Below are 22,581 nucleotides of genomic sequence, written 5' to 3'. Positions count from 1 at the left end.
TCGGGGAAGATTTGTTGGTTCTTTGGCTCCTCAACTATGGTGTGCCCCCAGGGGTGATCAATATTTATGTAAAGCTATTGGGAGAGTTAATTAGGAGATCTGGAGTACAGTGTCACAAGTACATTGATGATACACAACTCTATCTCCCCTTTACAACCTCTGCAGTGGATGCCATCCAGCTGCTTGAGCATGGCCTGTCTTCAGTCTTGGTGTGCATCAGGGCCAACAGGCTGAAACTGAACCTGAGCAAGATGGAGATCCTTATCCTGTACCCTTCTGATAGGTTAGAGGGCAGTCTGCCTAGGTTGTGTGGGGTAATCCTCCCACTTAAGGATCAAGTTTGGAATCTGGGCATTTCCTATGATCATGGGATTCCCAGACTACAGCTGTGTCCAGGTCAGCTTTTAACTAACTGAGGCTTATCACCCAGCTTTGCCATTACCTAGACGAGGGGGCCCTGAGGATGTTTGTGTATGCATTGGTGGTCTCCAAGATTGACTACTGTAACACTCTATTTCTTTGTGAGTGACCCAGAGAGTATAGCAAGTCTAGAATATGGCCACCAGGTTGGTGACGGGTGTGAGTTAATTTGACCATATCACCTCAGTCCTGGCTTACCTGCACTGGTTACCTGTAATGTCAGGTTCAAGGTTTGATGCTTATTTATGGAGCCCTCCATGGTTTGGGTTCCTGTTACTTGTCAGAGCACCTCTTCCCAAGAACATCAACCTGCACCACCAGATCTTCTCAGGCCACATTATTCCTGGTTGCCACACAGAGGGAAGCCAGAAAAACATTGACCAGAAGTTGGGCTTTTTTGGTTGTGGCACCTGCCCTTTGGAATGGGCTCCTGGCTAAGCTGTACCAGGTCTCCTCCCTGTGTGCCTTTGAAAGTTTGTTCAAGACCATTCACTTCAAAGAGGCTTTTAATGGCATCTTCAAATGAACCTGCCCAGTTGTCCTGCCTGTCCAATTATAGGTTGGTGTTCTTGGTTTGTTTGCTTTATGATGCTTGATTTGATCTGATTTGATTGGATTCCTGTATATTTATAATAATGGTTATTGTTTAATTTATTGTTACACTTTTGCTTTGACCTTATTTGTTTGTTAAGTACCCAGAATAGTGCTTTGTACTAATGGGGTAGTGTAAAAGTCTAATAAATAAATAAAATAATTTACAAATTTTCGGAGGCTTGAAAAGTTCCTGATAAGACAATGAGATGTCTTTGCTGGATCAGACCAAAGATGTATCTACTCCACCATTCTGCTCAGATAGCAGCTAACCAATTGCCTATGGGAACTCTGCAGGCAGGACACAAACATAATAGCAGTTCTCCACTGTGTTTCACTGCATCTGGTACACAGAAGCATAATGCCTCTTTCCTCTACTTGTCAGTAGTGAATTACTCAATCATGTTTAATAACCATTGACATTCTTATTCTCCATGAATTTATGTTATCCTCTTTTGAAGTCATCCAAGCTGATGGACATGGCTGCATATTATGATAGCAAATGCCATAGCTGAACTCCATGGTGTGTGAAGTTATTTCCTCTTATCAGCATTTGAATAACCACCATTTAGTTACATTTGATTACCCAGGTCCATGTATACCTTTTGATGACTCTCAAAATCATGATAACTCTGAGTGTTGACCATTAAAGAGTTTGCAGAAATAAACTCTAATTTTCCAGAACAATAACCAAGAAAAAAACATGTAAAGATATACGGCAAGGTACAAGAAAGGAGGCTGGATATCTCAATAGTTTAGGTAGAAGTTGGGATTTCAATTCCCTACTTTGTCTTCTGAGAGAAGAGTCAGCCTGTGTGGCCTTCGGCAAGCTATACAGTCCCAGGGGGACTCCAGAAGAAGACAATGGCAAACCATTTCTGAGTATTCTCTACCTGGAAAACCCTGGACAAGGTCACCATAAGTCAGAATCGACTTGATAGCACACAATTATTATTGTTACAAAAAACTAGCCTCTTGGTAGTTAATGCTACCTTTAAAAAAAAAGGCATAAGCTTGGTGACTTGCTAAAGAAGCAGTTATTGACCCTCATAGAAAATCTCTGGCCATTTAAAATTTGCCTAAATAGATAATAAACAGCCAGATTTCATATCATACATTTATTTTCTCCTTTTATTTTCCCCTTTTTCCTTCTGATTCTCTGTTATGATCTCAACAGCCTTTAACACTCCATGGCAAAAGCTGGAAAGAAAGTCTCCACCAATAAAACCACATAGAGATGCACTTGTTCTTTATTGGAACGAGAAAGATGTCACAGTTTCTGCTTGGTATAATTCTCCTTGAAATGCGTAAACATAGATGCCATTTTTTAAAAGGGCAGGGAAGGAAGAGCTCTTAGAATACCAGATGGTACACTGAATGTTACTAGTAGTAATAAATAATGCCCTTCATTGGCTCTGGGTTTTGCCTGCTCTGTCCAGGAGCTGGCATTACAATACAGTGGAGATAAAGCCAACCTGGGTATTTGGACAACGAACAGGATGCTTATAGATCATCCAACGAGACTTGACGGTTGTGGGCCTAGATGGCAATGTCAGTATTATCAATATTGTTCATGTTCTTGTCTGCTTTGCAGGAAAAATACCGGTTCCAGATTTGCAGGAATGTGGTCCTGAATTTTTTGATCCTGAATGCATAAACAATGGGGTTCATGGCTGAGTTCCCATGTGTCAGAAAGATTGCAATGTGGGTGAGGATGCGAGGGGGATTCCAGGAGGGACAGAAAAAGCTGACACAGTTGCGTATGTGCAGAGGCAGCCAGCTGACAGCAAACAAGAAGAGAACCAAGGCCAGAGACTTTGCAATATGGAGCTCTTTCCCATAATACTTCTCTGGGTCCGTTGAACTGGAGCCAACCTTTTTGTTAAGCTGCTTGCGGATGATCTTGAAGACCTCCAGATAGATAACAAACATAAGGAGCAATGGAGGGAGCACCCAAACAAAGAAGTTGAAGTATACCATATACTCCATGCTGATAACATTCTCAAACTGGCAGCTAACAATGAACTTGAATTCACTAGAGTTCTTCCGCATGCTGTTCAGGTTGTTCCAGCCAAACATAGGGGTCAACCCCACAAGGAAGGAGATCAGCCAGCAGCAAGCAATAGCCACTCCGGCACGTTTGGGAGTCACCACACTCTTGTAGCTGCAGGAACAAGAAACAAAACATACACTGATGTCTTACAAATGACAAGATAAGTTGCGTTTGAAGAAGGAACATACTGTAGTTTGAGAACAGCATACATGTTCTAGATGTAGAAGGTCCTAGATTCAGCTTTTCACTTTTAGGCAAAAGAGCAGATAGCAGATGATTAGAAATACCCTAGTCTGTCTAGGCTCTGAGCTATATTTTATGATAATCCGTCATTAGAAAAAGGAATCCCTTAGTTGCATAAAGCATCTGATTGTCACAGCAGGAACATGTCTCACTTTACCAGAGTTTTCAAATTAGCTTCTCTCCATGTGAATAGCAATGTATCTAAAAAGCAGAAGGGTTCTGTTCATGTGTAGGTTCTACATGTGAGCCATGGCCCTGGAAAACTGAGGTTTATTTTGTGCAGAGAGCCTTTCATTTTAAATACATTGTTCTCCACAGAGAGGAAACAGTGGAGAGGAGAGGAGCTGGGCAGTGCTCGCCAAGATATGTATGTTTTGTTAATATGGTATGTTTTGTTAATAACCAATGCTTATGGATTTATATTACCATAATTGTATATATGCTGTTGTTAGCCGCTCCGAGTGGTATAACTATACCAGATGGGCGGGATATAAATCAAATAAATAAATAAATAAATAAATAAATAAATAAATAAATAATTGGTCTTTGGGAACTAAACAAAGGCTTCATTTGCAAATCTGGTTTTCAGGCATGAAATCATATCTCTGGAACACTGATTTCAGCTGTAATGATATGTTATCACTAAGATGCAGTTTGGCCCTGGGACTTTTGGAGAGTCACTGGTAACCACAATATTCAAACTATATATCCCAGAATCCTCCAGCCAACAGGGCCAGTGGCCATATTGGCTAGGGAATCCTGAAAGGTAATGCAAAAGAGTCATTTTTCCAAGCTCTGGACAAGATGGACGCATAGTGTGGACTAGTGTAAGGCAACTCCCCATGTTCCAAGAAAACATGAGAAAAAGGATACAGATGGCTTGTGAACCAGGATGAGATATTTTTTGCCATGAAATTTTAGAGAGAGGTACCTCCACCACCACCACTGCCATCACCCCTGGTTACTAGCCATTCTTGGCAAAGTACCTACGGATTCATAGTTTCACCAATTTTAAAATGTTGTGCTCCTATGCCAGTATTTAATCTTGATAGATTTTTTTTCAGGGAAGAAAAAAAAGACAGATGAGTAACTGGAAATATATGGGAAAGGCCAGATCTTCCTCTCCACAAATTTCATGACTGATGCAAGGGGATTCTAGAATAATTTCTTTATAGGCACTCAAAGAGAAAAGTTTTCAAGGTGGATTTCCAGACTAATTCAACTCCTTTAAAAGTGCCAGATATGACTGTATTTCCCCCCACCAAATAAAAATTAGATTACACCAGGCACTGAGGTAACAAACATGACAGATAGAAAACAATATGGTCAGTAAGGCAAATCATGCTTTGGTAGCTTTTCAGGAAAAAAAATGGTGGTGTGGAAATATGAACAATAAATGCATACTAATATCTTTAGTAAAGAGAAAAACTTTTCTCTTTCGGCAGGCCCTCCCTCCTGTCAATACTTGACTTTATATTTATTATAATTTTCTGTTTTCCCATCTTGAGCACTACTAAGCATTACTAATTACTATTGTTTTGAATTGTTTTTAACTGTTTTAGATTACAATGTTTGATTGAACCTGCCCGACGTAGACTTTATCTGAAAGGGCGGGACAGAAATCTAATAAAATAAAATAAAATAAAATAAAATAAAATTAAATAAATAAATAAATAAATAAAATAAAATAAAATTAAGAGAAAATCATTACCTGATTACCTGCCAAATAGGGAAAAAGTGAATCCCTGCCTCCATCACCAGGAAGAAGGAGGGAGATATTTGGCCCTTCAGATGTTGCTGGACAGCAAATCCTATGATACACCATCATTGTGTATGATGGCTATAGCTGATGGGCATTAGAATCCAGACCGTACATACTACATCCCTGATCAGTGTACTTTCTTCCCTGCATCTGTGCCAGCTTCCTGGTTATCTAACAAGACAACATAATGTAAATTGTAGACTGGGTTCAGCATTTCAAGTCCCATCTGAACCATCATGAGTGGCTTAAGACAGGCTACTGCATTTCTGATTCCCACATATAACATGCAGACAGTATGGGTGACCTCATGTAGGAGCCTGGTGAGAATTGCTCAGATAATATACTTTCAGGGTTTTAGAAAAAGTGCTATGAAAGTCATGCAAAACAAGAAAAGCAATGCAAAATAATATCTTTGAATTAGAAACCAACTAATGTTCAGAAAACAGAATACCCTTCCAGATCTATAGTTCTAAATTGTTGTTGATGGTGATGATGATCATGGACTCTTCAATGGACTGATAGTTACTGCTTGCTTACAATGAGGTTTTTACTGTGCCTCAGAGTTAGCATACAATGTTGTTTCTAAGCTTAATGTTTGATCAATATTTTTAAATGGTTTTGGTAATGACTAAAAAGAGATGTTGGCCTGGACCCAAACAGTCCAATATTATGTAACCTAAAAACACCACTCACCCGCCTCCAATTCAAAGCGCCTCTCTGAGAATTGGCTGCCTTTGCTGCAGACTGCTCAATTTGCAAACAAACATAATCAGTCAATGATTATGCGTCTCAGCAGCTGACACTTTCCTACGCAGACATTCCATTTTGAGTAGGAAGAAATTGCAAAACCAAGTCCTAGTAATGAAGTTTACATAGCAAATAAAGCTACAGATATTACAAATTTGAAGTAATTTGAAAAATGGCGGGATTAGAGTTGGGAAATTGGTCTTTCTCCATCCTGCAATTCTCACAAGCGGGAAAAGATTATTTGCAATAATATGTTTATTTTATTTTTATGAAAGGTTAGAGAGGCCAAGAATACAGTAGTCAGAGGGATAGGGAACATATAGTCTTCCAGATATTCTTGGACTAAAACTTCAATTGCCCATCATCACTGCCTATGCAGATGGGAGTTGAGGTGCAACAGTATCAGGAGGGCCACAAGTTTCCCACTTCTGCTTTTGAGATTTACAGGAATAAATTAAATTGCAGACAATTCAAACCTTGTAAACAAGCATCAATAATAAAATAAAATAAAATAAAATAAAATAAAATAAAATAAAATGATGATGATGATGATGATGATGATGATGATGATGATGATGATGATGATGATGATAATAATAATAATAATAATAATAATAATAATAATAATAATAATAATAATAATAATAATAATAATAATAATAATAATAATAATAATAATAATAATAATAATAAAGGAATTGACAAATGTACAGCTCTGTCTATGCACCATGGCAAGATCCAAAACCGTGATGGAACAGAGTTAGAAAATGGCATTGTTATAAAATCACTCTCAAATGATGAAAATTATAAATACCTTGGAATATTAGAAGGAGACAACATCATGGACACAAAAGTTACAAATGGACAAAAAGAAAATATATCAAAAGACTGTGGAAAATCTTAAAATCAAAATTAAATGGGGAAAATATAATCAAAGCCATAAACACATGGGCCATTCCAGTAATTAGATATCCAGCTGGAATAATAGATTGGACTCAAAACGAACTAGAAGAATTGGATCAAAAACACAGAAACTAATGAACATGCATCACACACTGCATCCAAAAAGTATTGTGGACAGATTATATTTACCAAGAAAAATTGGAGATTGTGGATTACTGCAAATACAGGAGGTAATAGAAGAAGAAAAAATAAGCCTAAATGATTACATCAGTAGAAGCAAAGAAAAAATTACTGAAAGCAGTGAAAATGGAGAATATTTTGAAAACAATAGAAACAAAGGCTCAATATAAGAATCCACAATTTGAAAAGAAATTAAACAGAAACCACTACATGGACAACACCTGAGAAATATTGATGGAAAACATGATCTTAATTCAAGATGGGCATGGCTAAAACTAGGGACCCTTAAGAAAGAAACTGAAGGCATGATTTTTTTCTGCAGAAGAACAAGCACTCCAAACCAACGTGATGGAAGCTAAGATCCAAGGAGTTAGTGCTAAGAGCATCTGCTAATGTCCAAAGATTGCAAATAGATTACAAAGTTAGACATGACAGAATGGCTAAGTTAGTGCACTGGTCATTATGCAAACAATATAACTTGCTGGCCTCCAAAAACCCATGGGAACATCAGGCAGAGAAGGTGTCAGAAAATGAGGAAGTCAAGATCTTGTGGGATTTCCAGATACAAATGGACAGACACCTTGAACATAACACACCAGACATAATAGTAACAGAACAAAGAAACGTCTGATTCATTGAAACTGCAATTCCAGGGGATGCCAGAGTTGAAAACAAAGAATTGGAAAAACTAACAAAGTACAGAGACCTGGCCATCGAAACATCTTGCCTCTGGAAGAAGCACACTTCAGTGGTCCCCGTAATTAGTGGGGCTTTGGGAACAATATCAAGAAATTTCACACAGTACTAAGCAGCAGCGGATCCCAGAAATCACACCATCAGAGCTTTTTAAAAAAGCAGCATTAGGAACAGCATACATACTGTGTTGATATTTAACAGATAGGTTTTTTGTTAAAACTTGTATCTGTTATATAATACCAGTGAATGTTTTTATAATTTTGACTGCGCCTGGTGTTTTTGAATCATCAACATAATCATTATTATAGACCATGAAGATGTTAAGAAAATAACAATCTTTCATGCAACCTAACACTGAATCTTAATGAGAGGAGGGAGCTTTCACAAATTTAGGTGGCTGTCTTCTGCCACTAATCAATTAGCGAAGTTCTTTTTCCCACCTCTGGCTTGCCTCTTTCTTCTCTCCTCCTGTTCCCCTCCCTTCTGTTGTTTGCTTGCTCCCCTTCTTCGTCTCTGACCAAAGCAGACATGCAATTCTCTGCTCCTGACCTCTAACAATGAGGCTGCAGGTGGATCAAGTCTCCCACATGGTTGACACTTGCAGTTTCTTTTCTCTCTCTCTCTCTTTTACACTTCTGACTCTGAGTATCGCAACAGTAATTAAATATATTTTTTCTACTTAAGATGCTTCTAGAGTTATTTTTATTATACAGTGGTGCCTCGCATAACGAGGGCACCGTTTAACGACGAATCCGCATAGCGATCTATTTTTTGAGATCGCTAATGCGATCGCATTGCAATATTTTCATGGGCAAAACATCGCATTGCAATGATCGGTAAGCGTTTCGCTTACCGATCTTCACATTGCGATGTTTCTAAAACAGCTGGTCGGCGGTTCCAAAATGGCTGCTGGGTGCCCAAAATGGCCACTGCAACCATTTTCACGCGACTTCCTTCACGCAGTGAAAATGGCGGCGCTATGGAGGATCTTCGCATAACGGTGAGTTTGGGCCCCATAAGAATGCATTAAATGAAGTTTAATGAGTTTCTATGGGGTTTCCCCGCGTACATTGCGATGTTTCCGGATAGCGACGATCAATCCGGAACGGATTAACGTTGCTATGTGGGGCACCACTGTATAAAGTGCTAGTTACTGTGAAAGGGGTGGATGCTGAGAATTTAGTTTGTCTCTCTCTGTCACACACACACTTTTTCTGTTGCTGTTGCTTTGTTTTTTCTTTATATTACACTAAATAAAAAAGTGGGGGGAGGGGTTTATTAAATTCCCACAAGAGAAGACTGTGAAATATTGGGGGCTGTAGTTCTCAGAGTCCCCCAGCGTACTGCATTCCAAAAGAATTTTTACAGGCTCTACAGTGGGGTCTTGACTTAAGAACGGCTTGAGTTAAGAACATTTTGACTTAAGAACCACTCTCATAGGAAAATATTGACTTGACTTACGTACTTAGATTTGAGTTAAGAACTGAAAAAAACCACGTGGGAGGCAGGGAAAGTGCAAAATTTGAACTTTCAGTTAACTGTTGGCCAGTGAAAAGGGTGCCTGTCTGCTTCCTCACTCCTCCCAGCGTTTAGAGAGTGGATTGGGAGACAGTCTTCGGACTGCCTGGTACTGGACTGCCTGGACTGTATTTTCCCTGCCTTCCCTGAACCTTTCTTGACCTAAGAAAAAAAGAAACAAAATATCCCCCTCTAGTGGTCGAAGGCGGAATAGCAGCTTCCCATTAGTTTCTATGGACGGAAAAGAGCAGATACGGATCAAATGGTTCTCAATGCATTCCTATGGGAAATGCAGATTTGACCTGCGAACTTTTTGACTTGAGAACCGCCTTCCAATACGGATTAAGTTCTCAAGTCAAGACCCCACTGTACTTAATATGCAGCAATAATGCCATCTCAGTCCTGCAGAGTTCAGTCAGATAAAACAGCATATTGAAACAAACAGCAAACAGAAAAAGACAGTGAGTCGTGAGTCTCGTGACTGCTTCTCTTGATCAAAGTTGGCTTCCAGGAGCCTAAAATAATGCCGGCCAGCTATTTACTGAAAAAGCCCTTCTTGAACCTCACCTTTTTGGATACCAGCAGCTCCGTCTCTCTTACTCCAGTCTTGGCCTCTTGGCGCAGTGGTTAAATTGCTGTACTGCAGCCAAAACTGTGCTCACGACCTGGGGTTCAATCCCAGGTATCTGGCTCAAGGTTGACTCAATCCTTCTGAGGTCGGGAAAATGAGTACCCAGCTTGCTGGGGGGGGGGCAATGTGTAGCCTGCATAATTAACTTGTAAATCGCTTGAAGCGCTATGGGGCAGTATATAAGCAGCACACTTTGCTTTTTTTGCTTTGCTTTGGGCAAATGCTAGCATATGGCTGAAAGTTGTTGGGAGAACATTGTTCCTGATGACTAAGAAAGTGAGTCAAATGTATGTGATGAGGAAAAGAAACAAACAGTGAAGAGAAATCCCTTCCAACCCTTTCACACAGGTTTCACGCTCACCTCAGTGGGAATGTTTTATAAAAAGTGCCAGATGCTACAGAACAATATTCTCTTTCTTTCCTCATAGATGAAGGAAAACCTCACAATTAAGTTTGGGCTGTGTTGATGCCTCATCATTTTCTAATAAAGCTAAATTCGCACAGTGCAGTGCTCTGGCACAATCACAAGGCGACAAGGAGCAATTACTCTGTAGTGCTCCTGGGCGTTGCTTACACAAAGGGATGTCTAAATTATCCTACCACCAAGGCAGAAAATGAATTCACAGAGAAGTCGCTGGAGTATCCCTTCCTTATGTAAGAATCCTGGCAAGAAACCCTTCATTCAGCCAAGGCCAGTGTTTCATGGAAGATGAATTAACTCGTAATGCTGGCACTACAAAAGCATGCCAGAGGTATTTTCTCTTCGTAAAGTGCCAGGACCAAATAACTGAACAGCTAAGTGTAAAATGCATATTTGGCCACCCTGGTAGTCTCCTGCTTAGAGTATGACTGTTGAGAGAACTCTAATTGCTTTAAGTGACTCAGAAATGGAACACCAATTAGATGCAACCTCGGTGGTTCACCATCAAATAATAAGTGCAGATGTAGCTACTGTACACCTTCATGGATTGCTGCCATGTCGTGGCGAAGGGGCCTGAGTAATTCAGAGATGCTATGGGATATGCCATGCAGGGACACCCAAGACGGACAGGTAATAGTGGAGAGTTTTGACTAAAAGCGATCCACCTGGAGCAGGAACTGGCAAGCCACTCTAGTATCTTTGCCAAGAAAACTCCATGGACAGAAACAAAAGGCTAAAAGATATGATGCTGGAAGATGAGCCCCTCAGGTCAGAAGGCGTCCAACATGCTACTGAGGAAGAGCGGAGGACAATTAGCTCCAGAGCTAATGAAGTGGCTGGGCCAAAGCTGAAAGGACGCTCAGCTGTGAACGCACCTGGAAGTGAAAGGAAAGTCTGATGCTGTAAAGAAAAATACTGCATAGGAACCTGTAATGTAAGATTGTGAAAGCCTTCGTGAATACAAATTAAAAACACCTTTATTTCGCTTTTCTCACAACCTGCATAATTCTGTACACTTTAGTCATGTCCTCTTTTACTGTTCCTTTTTGTTTTCTAAACTGAAAGGTCAAAAGATTGCTCTGAGTGTGTTACTCGCCCCCCCAGCTACTCATCACCAGACAGAAGGAAACAGAAAACAGGTAAACTGAGCATGAAACTAATAAAATTATTGTGCACTCAGATCCCCATTTTCTTTCCTATTCTTACATCCTTTTCTTGTTATGTCGGTTGCACATGACTCAGATTTAACCAATCACAGAGCAAAGACCCATGGGTCAAAATTGCTTGTGATAGCTTTTAGGACACATGAAATATCTGGTGTTTTTTTTTCCAGACTCTCTGCAGCTGTTGGGTATTATAGAACACAGAGAAATCTTTTTTCTCCTCCAGGGTCTTCTGCAACAAGAAAGTTCATGGAATCATAGAATAATGGAGCTGGAAGGGGCCTATAAGGCCATCAGGTCCAACCCCTGCCCAATACAGGAATCCAAATCAAAGTATATCTGACAGTTTTGGAGATTTCTTTACCTCCCAAAGTAATTTCCATTGTTGTACTGCTGTAACAGATAGGATGTTTTTCCTGATATTCAACTGTAATCTGACTTCTTCCCATTCTTACATGCCCTGCATTCTGGAATGATTGATAACAGATCCTCATAACTCACAACAGTGGCACACCATTTGCTTCAAATGCACAATGGGCCCAGGTATAAGTAACCACAATATGTCTTCCCAGTTCCTCTCTTGCATCTAGCTTTTTAACATGCCAACAATATGCAGTTGCAAACACCTTTGTGTGAGCTACTGGGTCTTGGTATCAGTTGGGAATGGATGGTAGTGGATATCCAGGCTAACATGAAAATAAAACTTTATCTTTCTTCTGTCGGAATCCGGCTCCGACAGCCTGTGGTGATGGGAGGGATCCCTGAAAGGTTCTGGAGGGAGAGACCTCTGAAATAAAGGAGACTGCAGTCGAATTATCTGGTTCAAAGCGTGCTCAGGGTCATCAGCTGAAGTACAGGATCTCTGTTACAATGGCTCACTGTCTGATCTCAGATCACTGCCCTGTCTTGTCTTGTCTTATTCAGCGATGCCTGGCACCTCCTTTTATTGTATTATAGGTTACAAAACATTAACTATCAGGTTACATAACTGAATGCCACGAGCCAATAGGGCGTCGAGTATAATCCGCCCAGCATCACACCACACGAGAACATCAACGTGACATTAACGTGGTACATAAAGTAATACAATATTAATACAACATGAGTACGTGACCATAAGCATGTAGGTTATGGTGCGTATACCCATATCCTTCAGCCGCCCACCCTCCCCGGAGATTTGTCTCCCTGTCTTGTGCCTTGAGACTAGCAAATGTAAGCTTGGCCCGTAACTAAGTTAAGATTTTTTTCTGGTGCCAATGGTGTTTCTTGGTTTTATTTCTTTTGATTTTATCATTGCTTTGCATTGCTCTTATGGTTTAAAACTTTACTGTATGTGTACAATTTATTCAGTGTGATAAATATCTCTAGGTTTACCCCAAACAGCACCTTTAACATCTCATGCATACATACATACATACATACATACATACATACATACATACATACATACATACATACATACATACATACATACATACATACATACCAAGCACTTGTGGGAGAAAATACTGTGGAATGTGTTTGACAGTGCACCGTTGTGAGTGATCTATTTTCATGCTGTATTAGTGTATGAAAACTAGTGTATTCCTTTGCCTTTTTACATGGTCTATCCTGGCCACAAAGACACACCACAGAGGGATATCACATGCCATAGACAGCCTGGCTTCAGAAGTACATCATCACATTTATCTTCATGCATAAAGAGCATTTCTTAAATGATTAGAAAACAGAATTGTTACCTCATTAAATAGTAATAAGGAAAAAAGATTTATTATCAGTTGCAGACTGTCACAAAGATGTCCACAAAGGCTAATATTCATAGCAAAAGTGCCTTTTCACCAGAACAATTCCTTTCCACTAAAAATACACTCCAGACCCATACTACTATTCAATAGCCGGGCTTCATGAGAACTAGGTTGGCTGTATCTCACACTTATTGTTACCCAAAGTTCTGTGGAATGAGGTCCACTTGTTAAATCTAATGCCATATAAAAGATTTAGAAATATCAAATAGTTTGGAGCTATGGCAAGCAGAAGGGTGAGGAATGAATGTTTAAAATAAAATATGTTGATGTATTTCTCCAGAGTCCTACTTCTTCAACTCATCAGGGTGTGCCAATGACCCTTGTTATTTGAAAGAGAAAAACATACAAAGGAGGAAGGGCACCTCAAGCTTCCCTGTGCCTGAGGTGGGACATGAAGCCCCCACCCCTGGCAATACTGCTGCTATTGCTGCTGACACACGCACACCCATCATTCACCCATGGCAATAGGAAGACAACCATCCTGCTTTGGCATGGCATACCAGTTAAAGGGGTCATTCATTTCTCCACTAACCATAAAGAGGAGGAGGAGGAGGAGGAGGAGGCAGTGAAGAAGGTGACACCTAAAGATGTGGCCAAAGGGAGAAAGGGGGAGGAAGCCAAGTTTTTGTATACCAGTTGGCTGTTTCCAGACCGCTTCCTTTAGCTGCTTTTACAAAAAGCCAGTTATTGCCTGTCTTTGTAGGTCCTTGGAGACAAGGCACTGGGAGAAGGGGGAACTTTCATAGCACAGGCAAGTTCTTTTCACCCTTCTCCCACAGTATCTTGGCTTGGGAGCCCCTTCAGAACCAGCCATGACAGAAAGAACTGGACTGAAAACAGTGTGCCTGTCATTTGAGGAGCAGCTCAGCTATATACAGAGAGGCCATCATGTGTGACAGAATGTTGGCCAAGAGATGGGTGACTACCACGTGACAAATTGTTCATAGCAATTATACAGGAAATAGCTGTAGTCTGCACTAATAAAAGGGCTACGCACATCAGTGAAATCGCAAATCTTCAAGGTATATCCAAATGAAAGCTTCAGACGAAACAAACAGAGAGCATTAAGTGAACAGAAGTTACTTTTCCAGCTGAGTGATTCCCTAAAAATATTAAAGGTTATAAAAAGTACAGTTGGACTTCTGTCACTGCTTTGCATAATGAATCTGGAAAAGCAAGAATTTATTTCTACAAATCTGTGTGGAACTGTTGCCATGGTACTTCTGAAGATCAGACACTTGTATGAGGTGTGTTCCTGCTAAATGGGCAGGCTGCCGCTTCACAACAGTTCATCTAGCTCACCTGACTGACTGAGTGAAAGATTGTTTTTCCCCTCCTGGTGCCAAACCTGTTAGTAGGTACAGTATACATCTTCTTGTGCTCTACTCCCTCTTTCTTTCCCTCTGTGAATGCATCATTTGTGCTCTATACCCTGTACAGGTCTAACATCCTTTAAGAGCAAGCTACACAGTCCCAAGATTCCCCCAGAATAAGGGAAAGGTAAACAACTAGAAAACCCTGAAAAGTGTCAGCATATGTCAAAATTGACTAGATGGCACACAGTTATTATACTATTGCTCAACTATGTCTTGAAATCATGGCCTGTGATTTCAAAACTGCTCTAGCTTTCTTATACTGTATGTGTTGCAGCATATAAGCTGGTTGTGGTGAAGGGAAAGCATTTTACATATATTCAGATGCATCCCTTTTGTTTGGTATCACTTTACATATTTTACAGCATAGCTCTTTCAATTAGCTTTTGAGGCTGAGTTTGTGTGTAATGCAACTCAGACCCTTCAGAGCCCCTTGTGTCATCCATCCCTTTCTGATCATTTGTCCATGGATAAAAATCTTAAACTGTCTTGGGAAATATCAACTATCTTAAGCTCATTTGAATGGCTCCTAGGACAGCAACAACACAGTACAAATTGTCACTTGTCTTGTCCTCACATATGAATAAGAGAAATCAAAAAATGATTCCCCTTCCCTCATGAGAGGGCAAAGAACTTTGTGAATTTTTCAACAAGAGAACTGAACGAATTTTCATGAAAGTGGGGAAAAATACACAAACATCAATGTTAATACAATGTAAATTGCAGAAAATGATAATGGTTGGTACTTTGTCACACAGATTTAAAAGGATCAGAAGCAACAGATGGGTTGTTTGTGCCTCTTTATACAATCAGGCAGTCATTCTCTTGTTGTTCATGTGCATGTTTATGCTTCTGAAAAGGGAAAAGATACCACCTTTGCCAAGAAACAGTTTCAGCCAATGTCAAAGACACCAACAAGAAAGAAAGAAAGAAAGAAAGAAAGAAAGAAAGAAAGAAAGAAAGAAAGAAAGAAAGAAAGACAAACAGACAGACAGACAGACAGACAGACAGACAGACAGACAGACAGACAGAGAGCATTTGTTGTCTCATTCTTGCCCGGAGGTGAGGAATTTCAAAGGCCTTGAAAATTGCTCATCATGAATTCAGACAACTTAAACTGCTGAATGTCCATGTCCTGTGCATAATGTTGTCAAGTGTCCAAAAGAGCTACCACATATATCAAACAGTCTTTAGCACCTTCAGCACTATCTATCTATCTATCTATCTATCTATCTATCTATCTATCTATCTATCTATCTATCTATCTATCTATCTATCTATCTATCTATCTATCTATCTATCTATCTATCTATCTATCTATCTATCCATCCATCCATCCATCCATCCATCCATCCATCCATCCATCCATCCATCCATCCATCCATCCATCCATCCATCCATCCATCCATCCATCCATCCATCCATCCATCCATCCATCCATGGCCTGTTCTTTCCTTCTGCTGGCAATCAGATGATGTCTGTGCTAATGTAGCTTGTCCACAGAGCATCCCTACCTGCACCTTTCTGGGCACTGTCAGGGTCTTGTACTTTTTATTATGGCTAGGATTGCTCTGTTTTGGTTCAGTTCCAGGATGTGCAATCACTGGAAATGAACTAAACATCTCCAGACTAAAATACTAATCCACCCTCCGGAGACATCAGTCCCCTGACATCATAAATTAATGATATGTTGTCAAGTCAATTCCAATGTATCTTGACTCTTTCCAGGGTTATTTAGGTGTATAATATTCAGAAGAGGTTTACCCTCTTTTTTTCTGGGCTGGCTCTTCTATAAGGCACGGAGGGAATCAAATTGCTGAGCCCTGCCATCCGGGTGTTCCAACTCACTAAACTCTTGACCATATCAGACCCGTGGAATATGTGAAGGAGGCCTTAGAGCCATGCAGGATGCACAGGATAATGCTATGTTGTATAAACTGAACATATAACCAGCAGGACTACTGGGTGCTTTGTTAGGTATACTGGCAGACAGAACTTTAGTAAGCCTGCTGATATTTTTCATAAAGTATATCTAGATGGAAATATGACTATAATTTGACTGGATGTCTATCTACCCCATTGACAAGTAAAACAAGGAGGGAAGGCAGGAGAGAATAGTGTAGATAGGGAAAGGACAGAGAAGATAGACAAAAGGGGAGGGCAATCTGAATCTGGAGGAATGAAACATTAAGGAACAATTTTGGATTTATGTGGACATCCAAGTGCCTAACAGTACATTCAGCAACAAACACTTTTCCTGTGTGTGGGTGCAAATACAAGGATGATTTATTCAAATCTGCAACAACAACAAAAATCAGGAAAATCAGAGACAAAACCACTGTATGGACGGGCCCTTTAGAAGGGGTACGACTAGCACATTCCCCACTTCACTTGTTGATGGGCACTGGGTAACAGGATGCCTGAAGAGAGCTACAGAAATACCATCAACATAAAGCATAAGCCTATAAAACTACTGTAAACTACAATTCCCAAACTCCCACAGTCAGCAAGATGAGCACTAAGCAACCACGCTTCTGGAGGTTTAGGCAGTTCGAGGTTCTGGAAGCCCAAAATATACCATTTCCAAGTTCTGCCATTGTGTCTCTCTGTCCAAAGTTTGAACAACATCAAACAGATCCTAAGTGCAATTACAGCATCCATGGAGCCGATAAGCAAGCGGTTTCCTTTATTATGAACATCCAGTTCTAACCTACATTAATGGTTTTATTTAAAGTGCTGTAATTCCAAATATTTTGCAGATAATTATCTGGGCTTGTGTAGCCTTCCTCTTGAGCCTTCTTCTACATGTGCAGCAGGCATTTAAGATCAGAAGCAAAGACAACAAAGGAACAAGACACGGAAACCTAAGTGAATGAAAATTGAAAAGCTTTTGTTAAGGAATTCAAAGGCAGCACCAACATCTTGTTCTGACTCTGGAATAATAAATTCAGTACACCACATTTCAGATCTGACCTTAAACTTCTACTTTCTTAATTCATTTTTTAAACTTCAAAAGGCACTATATTTTGCATGAATGTTGAGAATCCTGAATGCTAGAAGAATGGACATGTTGAATGCTAAAGTACACATTCAGGGGAATCCATTTCTGAAACAACTCATCCTTGATGTGGCAAAAAAGTGTAATTGTAAAAAAAAAATCATTACAAAGAGCAGCTTGTGTGTGATCTGGGTTATCTCTCAAAAGTAAATAATGACTATGCTGGGGGGGGGGAAGGGGAGACTGTTATAAGAGCAGGAAAGACCCACTTCCTGAGCATATATTTTAGACTTGGATGACATACCATTATCCCATCTAATGCAGCATCATGTTTGCACATCGTGGTTTGCAGATACACACTGGAGCCAGCAACACAAACAAACTAAGAAAATGAAAGTGAGAGGAAGCCCCACCATTAGGCAGAATGAGGTAGATCTGGAATATTGTGAAAAAGAAAGAAATTGGTACAGTACTTAATTTTTTTGTTATTGTAATTTTATTGCTATATTTCAGGAAAATTAGTGTTCTCTATCTCATGCACTGTGAACTGGCTGAACAAAAGGTACCATTCGCTGCTACTCTTTTGTCCACCCAGGCAGCTAAAGCCAAAAGTCCACTGAGAAGAATCATGTGCATAAGGGCAATTGTGCATGCAGTCTTCTCCTTTTGCTGGTTGTCCACCAAACAACCTATTACACAACCAAGGATGACTGGAGTATTCCTTTTTATATGCTGTTTCCCCAAATATCTATGTTTTGGCTGGCCATTTCCCCCAATATATTCCCTTTTGTATGTGGGTAGGGATCCTTCAGTCTCAAGAGACTATGGTAACGTGCTCTGTATGAAGGTCTTGGAACAGTATCTTGTGTGGCTGAGAAGGCCAATTCGAGAGAGACATTCTCTTCCACATTGAAGACAAATACAATCTGTCCCCTGTCCAGCTCCCTGGTTTTGCTTGTTTCGGGACTGCCTCTTTACCTCGGCCTGCTGTACAAGTGTCTCTTCAAATTGGGAGAGGCCATGATGCACCGCCTGCCTCCAGGCTGAACGCTCAGACATCAAGGTTTCCCATCTGTTGAGGTCCATTCCTAAGGCCTTCAGATCCTGCTTGCAGATGTCCTTGTAACACAGCTGTGGTCTCCCTCGGGGGCGGCTTCCCTGCACTAATTCTCCATACAGGAGTTCTTTTGGAATCCGACCATCAGCCATTCTCACAATGTGCCCAAGCCAACGTAGACGGTGCTGTTTCAATAATGTATACATGCTGAAAATTCCAGCTCGTTCTAGGACTACTCTATTTGGAACTTTGTCGAGCTTTTGTATGCAGTACTTCAAAATATATCAATTATTGTCCTTTTTAAAACAGAATTGGAGAACTCTTGCAGTATTTGGTTGAACATGAACACTGAAGCAGAAATGCATTTTCCTTACATTTGGGAAGTACAAATTAGTCATATTTTTATTAATATCTGAAGTAAACACATTTTCCCCCTGCACCTTGATGGAAAAATAAAAACAATCAAACTAGCATTGGATAAATGAAGCAAGAATGAATGAATGAATGAATGAATGAATGAATGAATGAATGAATGAATGAATGAATAAATAAATAAATAAATAAATAAATAAATAAATATGTACACTGTAAAACTAACCCCCCTCTCTTTTTAAAGCAAAATAGACCTTCTTTTGCTAACCCCTATTGATGTCTTAGGTACTATCCAACAGGTACCCGTGTCTCTCATATAACCAAAGCTGCACTTAATATTGAGCCATGAGAGATTTATAATTTGACCTTGCAACAATTCTATAAAGTGGGCCTGGCAGAGAAATGGCAAATTTACCAGAAGCAAAATGAGGGTGCTTTTTTTTAAAGTCACTGGCCCAAATCCTATTGCTTAGTTTAGTAAATTGCACCAGAGTATGCCCCTGAATCAATGAGGATTTGGTGACTCAACTCCTCTATAAATTCCATTGATTCAATGGTTGTTGTGGGTTTTTCGGGCTCTTTGGCCATGGTTCTGAAGGTTGTTCTTTCTGACATTTTGCCAGTCTCTGTGGCCAGCATCTTCAGAGGAGTGGAGTAGGAACTCTGTCCATGCTCTGTTGCTGTTTGTTGGATAGTATTTATAGCTGTGGGAATGGCTTTTGTCTTTTTTCAGGAGATAGGGTGATCATGTTTTTGTTGTGATGAGGGGGGAAGAGGGAGAGATTATCTGTCACTGTGATTGATGGGTGTCGTTAGCTGGTCTTTTTTGTGCAATGATCTCTGGCCCTTGTGGCTGGGTAAGAGTTCGTTGACCTTTTGCAGGTTGTATTTTTCAGAATGGGGCACCAGGCCGTGTTTAGTTTCAGACCTTCTTCTTTCCTGTTGAAGTTTTGTTTATGTTTCTGGATTTCAATGGCTTCCCTGTGCAGTCTAACAGATTGCTGGTGTTGTCCAGTACTTCAGTATTTTGAAATAGAATTTCATGTCCAGCTTGTTTAAGGGCATGTTCAGCTACTGCTGTTTTTTCCGGTTGCTCTAATGTGCAGTGTCTCTCATGTTCTTTGATTCTGGTGTGAATGCTGCGTTTTGTGGTCCCGATATATACCTGTCCACAACTGCAAGGCATCCAGTATACTCCTGCAGTAGTGATGGGGTCCCTTTTGTCCTTTGCTGACCGTAACATTTGTTGTATTTTTGTGGTGGGTCTGAATACTGTTTGTAGGTTGTGTTTTTTCCTCTTCAGTTTGGTGTTGTTTTCTTGTTTTGATGGCTCTTTTGATTTCATTCTTGAAACAGCCACCCACAAATAAGGTATTTCTGCCATACATCAAAGGGGTCATGGACCGTATGGGGAAACTTTTGAAAAAACACAACAGCAACCAGCAGAAGCATGGTAGGAAAGACAACAGAGATGACAGACTTGTTCACCATTCAGGCTAGTACAGATTCACATCCTATGTTCCTATCTCAAGCTGTTTGTTCTAACAACAGTCTATTATTACAGTCTGATAGCTCTGCCTGCATCTATTGCATTCAATACATTACTGAGGTTTTTAAATTGTTTACTATATGCTGAAATAACTAAATAATGAATAATTAATAGCAGGAAAGGCTATACAGTTAGGATTCATTTCACAACAAGGAAGATCACAGCAGCCCGAAAACAAGATCAATGGCTCTTGCTAACAAAGAGTGTTGATCTGAGCTCAAATGGAAGGGAGAGTAAAGCTAGAAAGACAGATCAAACTGATGAGAATAGGAGAGAATAGGAAGGAGAAAAGAAAACTGAGGAGGTCTTAGCAGAGTTCAAAGTTTAAGCCAGGAGGACCAGCAAAGTTTTTTTGTTTTGTTTTGTTTTTTGGCAGAGTGAGGACATCAGCTCAGATGGCACAGAGTGAGCAGGGTGGCCAGAATTTAATTTTTATAGTTTATAATTAGAAATGATTTTTATAGTTCAAACAGAATTACAATGCAACAAGTGGTAAAGACAGCAACCAGGTGAGTTGTGTGCCCGCTGAGTGTGCTGTCCTCCTAGCTGGCCATTTCAAGGTTCCTGCTCTCCTGCTCTGTGGTTCTTTTTCTTCAAACAGACTGGTCTCTTCTTCAAATGCAAAAAAATATTCCAAAGGGGACAGTCCTTTAAATGGTGAGCTATGCTCCCTAAAAGAGGGCACATGGCCATGCTACCTGGGAGCATGGCAGAGCAACAGCTGCCATTCCTCCCGTGCCCTTCATCCTGTTCCCTCTTGTTGGAAGACAGAGGTGTTTGTATCTCATGGCCTTGATTCCTAAACTACACTGCTCCCCTCAGATACCATGGAGGCTTTTGTTCTGCCACAACTATTGAAGTAGAATTCAGCTGCCAGGTCTGTTGGCATCTGTACATGGGTTGGGAGAGTCATGTGTCTTCTTGTCCTTTGCCTCAGTCAGCAAAGCACTGTAAGCAGTGGAAAACATAATGCATCCCTACCTTAAGGCCCACTCAAAATAAGGAAGAATGCATAAAGCATATTTTACTGGTCCTTCACAACATCCCAAAATATGAAGGATGAGAGTACAAGCCACAGGTTCTTGAGGCAAGTTAAGGCAAATGAACTGGACATCCAGAGGGCATCCAGAGGCCGTAGTAAAGAAATCAGTGGGCTCTTCTCTCCCAAGTGAGGAGTGAAGAGAAATTGGCTTTAATTTAGTTTAGGCTAGGAGGGGGAAAAAACTTGTCATTTCCCTGGCTCATTCTTAATGCCATCTTGACTATAACGAGTGCTAATGAAAGCTGATTTCTCAGATCTGCAGGGTTATTATTTATATGTCATTATTTTTGGAACTCCTTTTTTGCATAGTAATTCGAGTAAAATCAAAGAAAGTGCCCAGTGCTGCAAAAGCGTTTCTCGTAACAAGCAGAGTAATATTCTGACTGTCCTGATTCTGTCAGTGGTGGAATCTGGCTCACAGCTTTGCTAGCAAAATCAGCCACCCAGGAGAAAAGAAAAAGAGGATTCCATGTAAGGTCAGGGGTGGGAAGGGAATGAATGACAGATATGGCACAGTCCTAACACACAGGGCTGTTGTTACCATTAGAGTGAGTGAGGCCCAGGCAGCATATGCTGGAGGGTGGCAGTAGCAGTTCCTTCTGATCTGCCCCAGTACTCCTCAGCAATAAAAGTCAAAGAGGTGCTGCAGAATATACATGCATCAATATACAGTAGTAGGCATCCTTCAGTCTCAAGAGACTATGGTAATGTATGCATCAATGTAAACTGGTAACAAATGTTAAATGACAAAGATCATTTTTCACTTTTAAAATTTAAAAGAGGGTATGGTCCTTTTGTACTGAAGGCAAAAAAGATCTTGAAAATTTGCATCATCATGCATTTGTTGTAGTATAAAAATACAATAAAATGCTATATTTAAAAAAAATTAAACATCATATTAAATCAACTGATATTTAAACTTATTACAGTATTTAAAATTTAAATGCCGTCCTACACTGAATTAATTGAAGGTGCCTCATTCTTGTTTGCACAAGGCTTTGCTGTTAAGTTATTAAGATGGAATTAAAATATAGGAGCATTTCCTGAGGATAATCTC

At 40.1% G+C, this 22,581-nt stretch overlaps 1 protein-coding gene across 1 annotated transcript in view; it reads right to left on the bottom strand.

Moving 5' to 3' along the window:
• Positions 1–2,243: 2,243 nt before the first annotated feature.
• Positions 2,244–22,581, bottom strand: part of ADORA1 (adenosine A1 receptor) — a 65,045-nt gene continuing 44,707 nt past the window's right edge. Inside the window, exon 3 of the mRNA XM_020782586.3 lies at positions 2,244–3,175. Coding sequence (XP_020638245.1) covers positions 2,551–3,175 — 625 coding nt within the window. The 3' untranslated portion in view covers positions 2,244–2,550. The remainder of the gene's footprint in view (positions 3,176–22,581) is intronic.

The sequence above is a fragment of the Pogona vitticeps genome, chromosome 4, assembly GCF_051106095.1.
Source record: "Pogona vitticeps strain Pit_001003342236 chromosome 4, PviZW2.1, whole genome shotgun sequence".
Taxonomy (NCBI): Eukaryota; Metazoa; Chordata; class Lepidosauria; order Squamata; family Agamidae; genus Pogona; species Pogona vitticeps.
The sequence above is the reverse complement of the archived record's forward strand: the minus strand, read 5'-3'. Positions and strand labels throughout refer to the sequence as shown.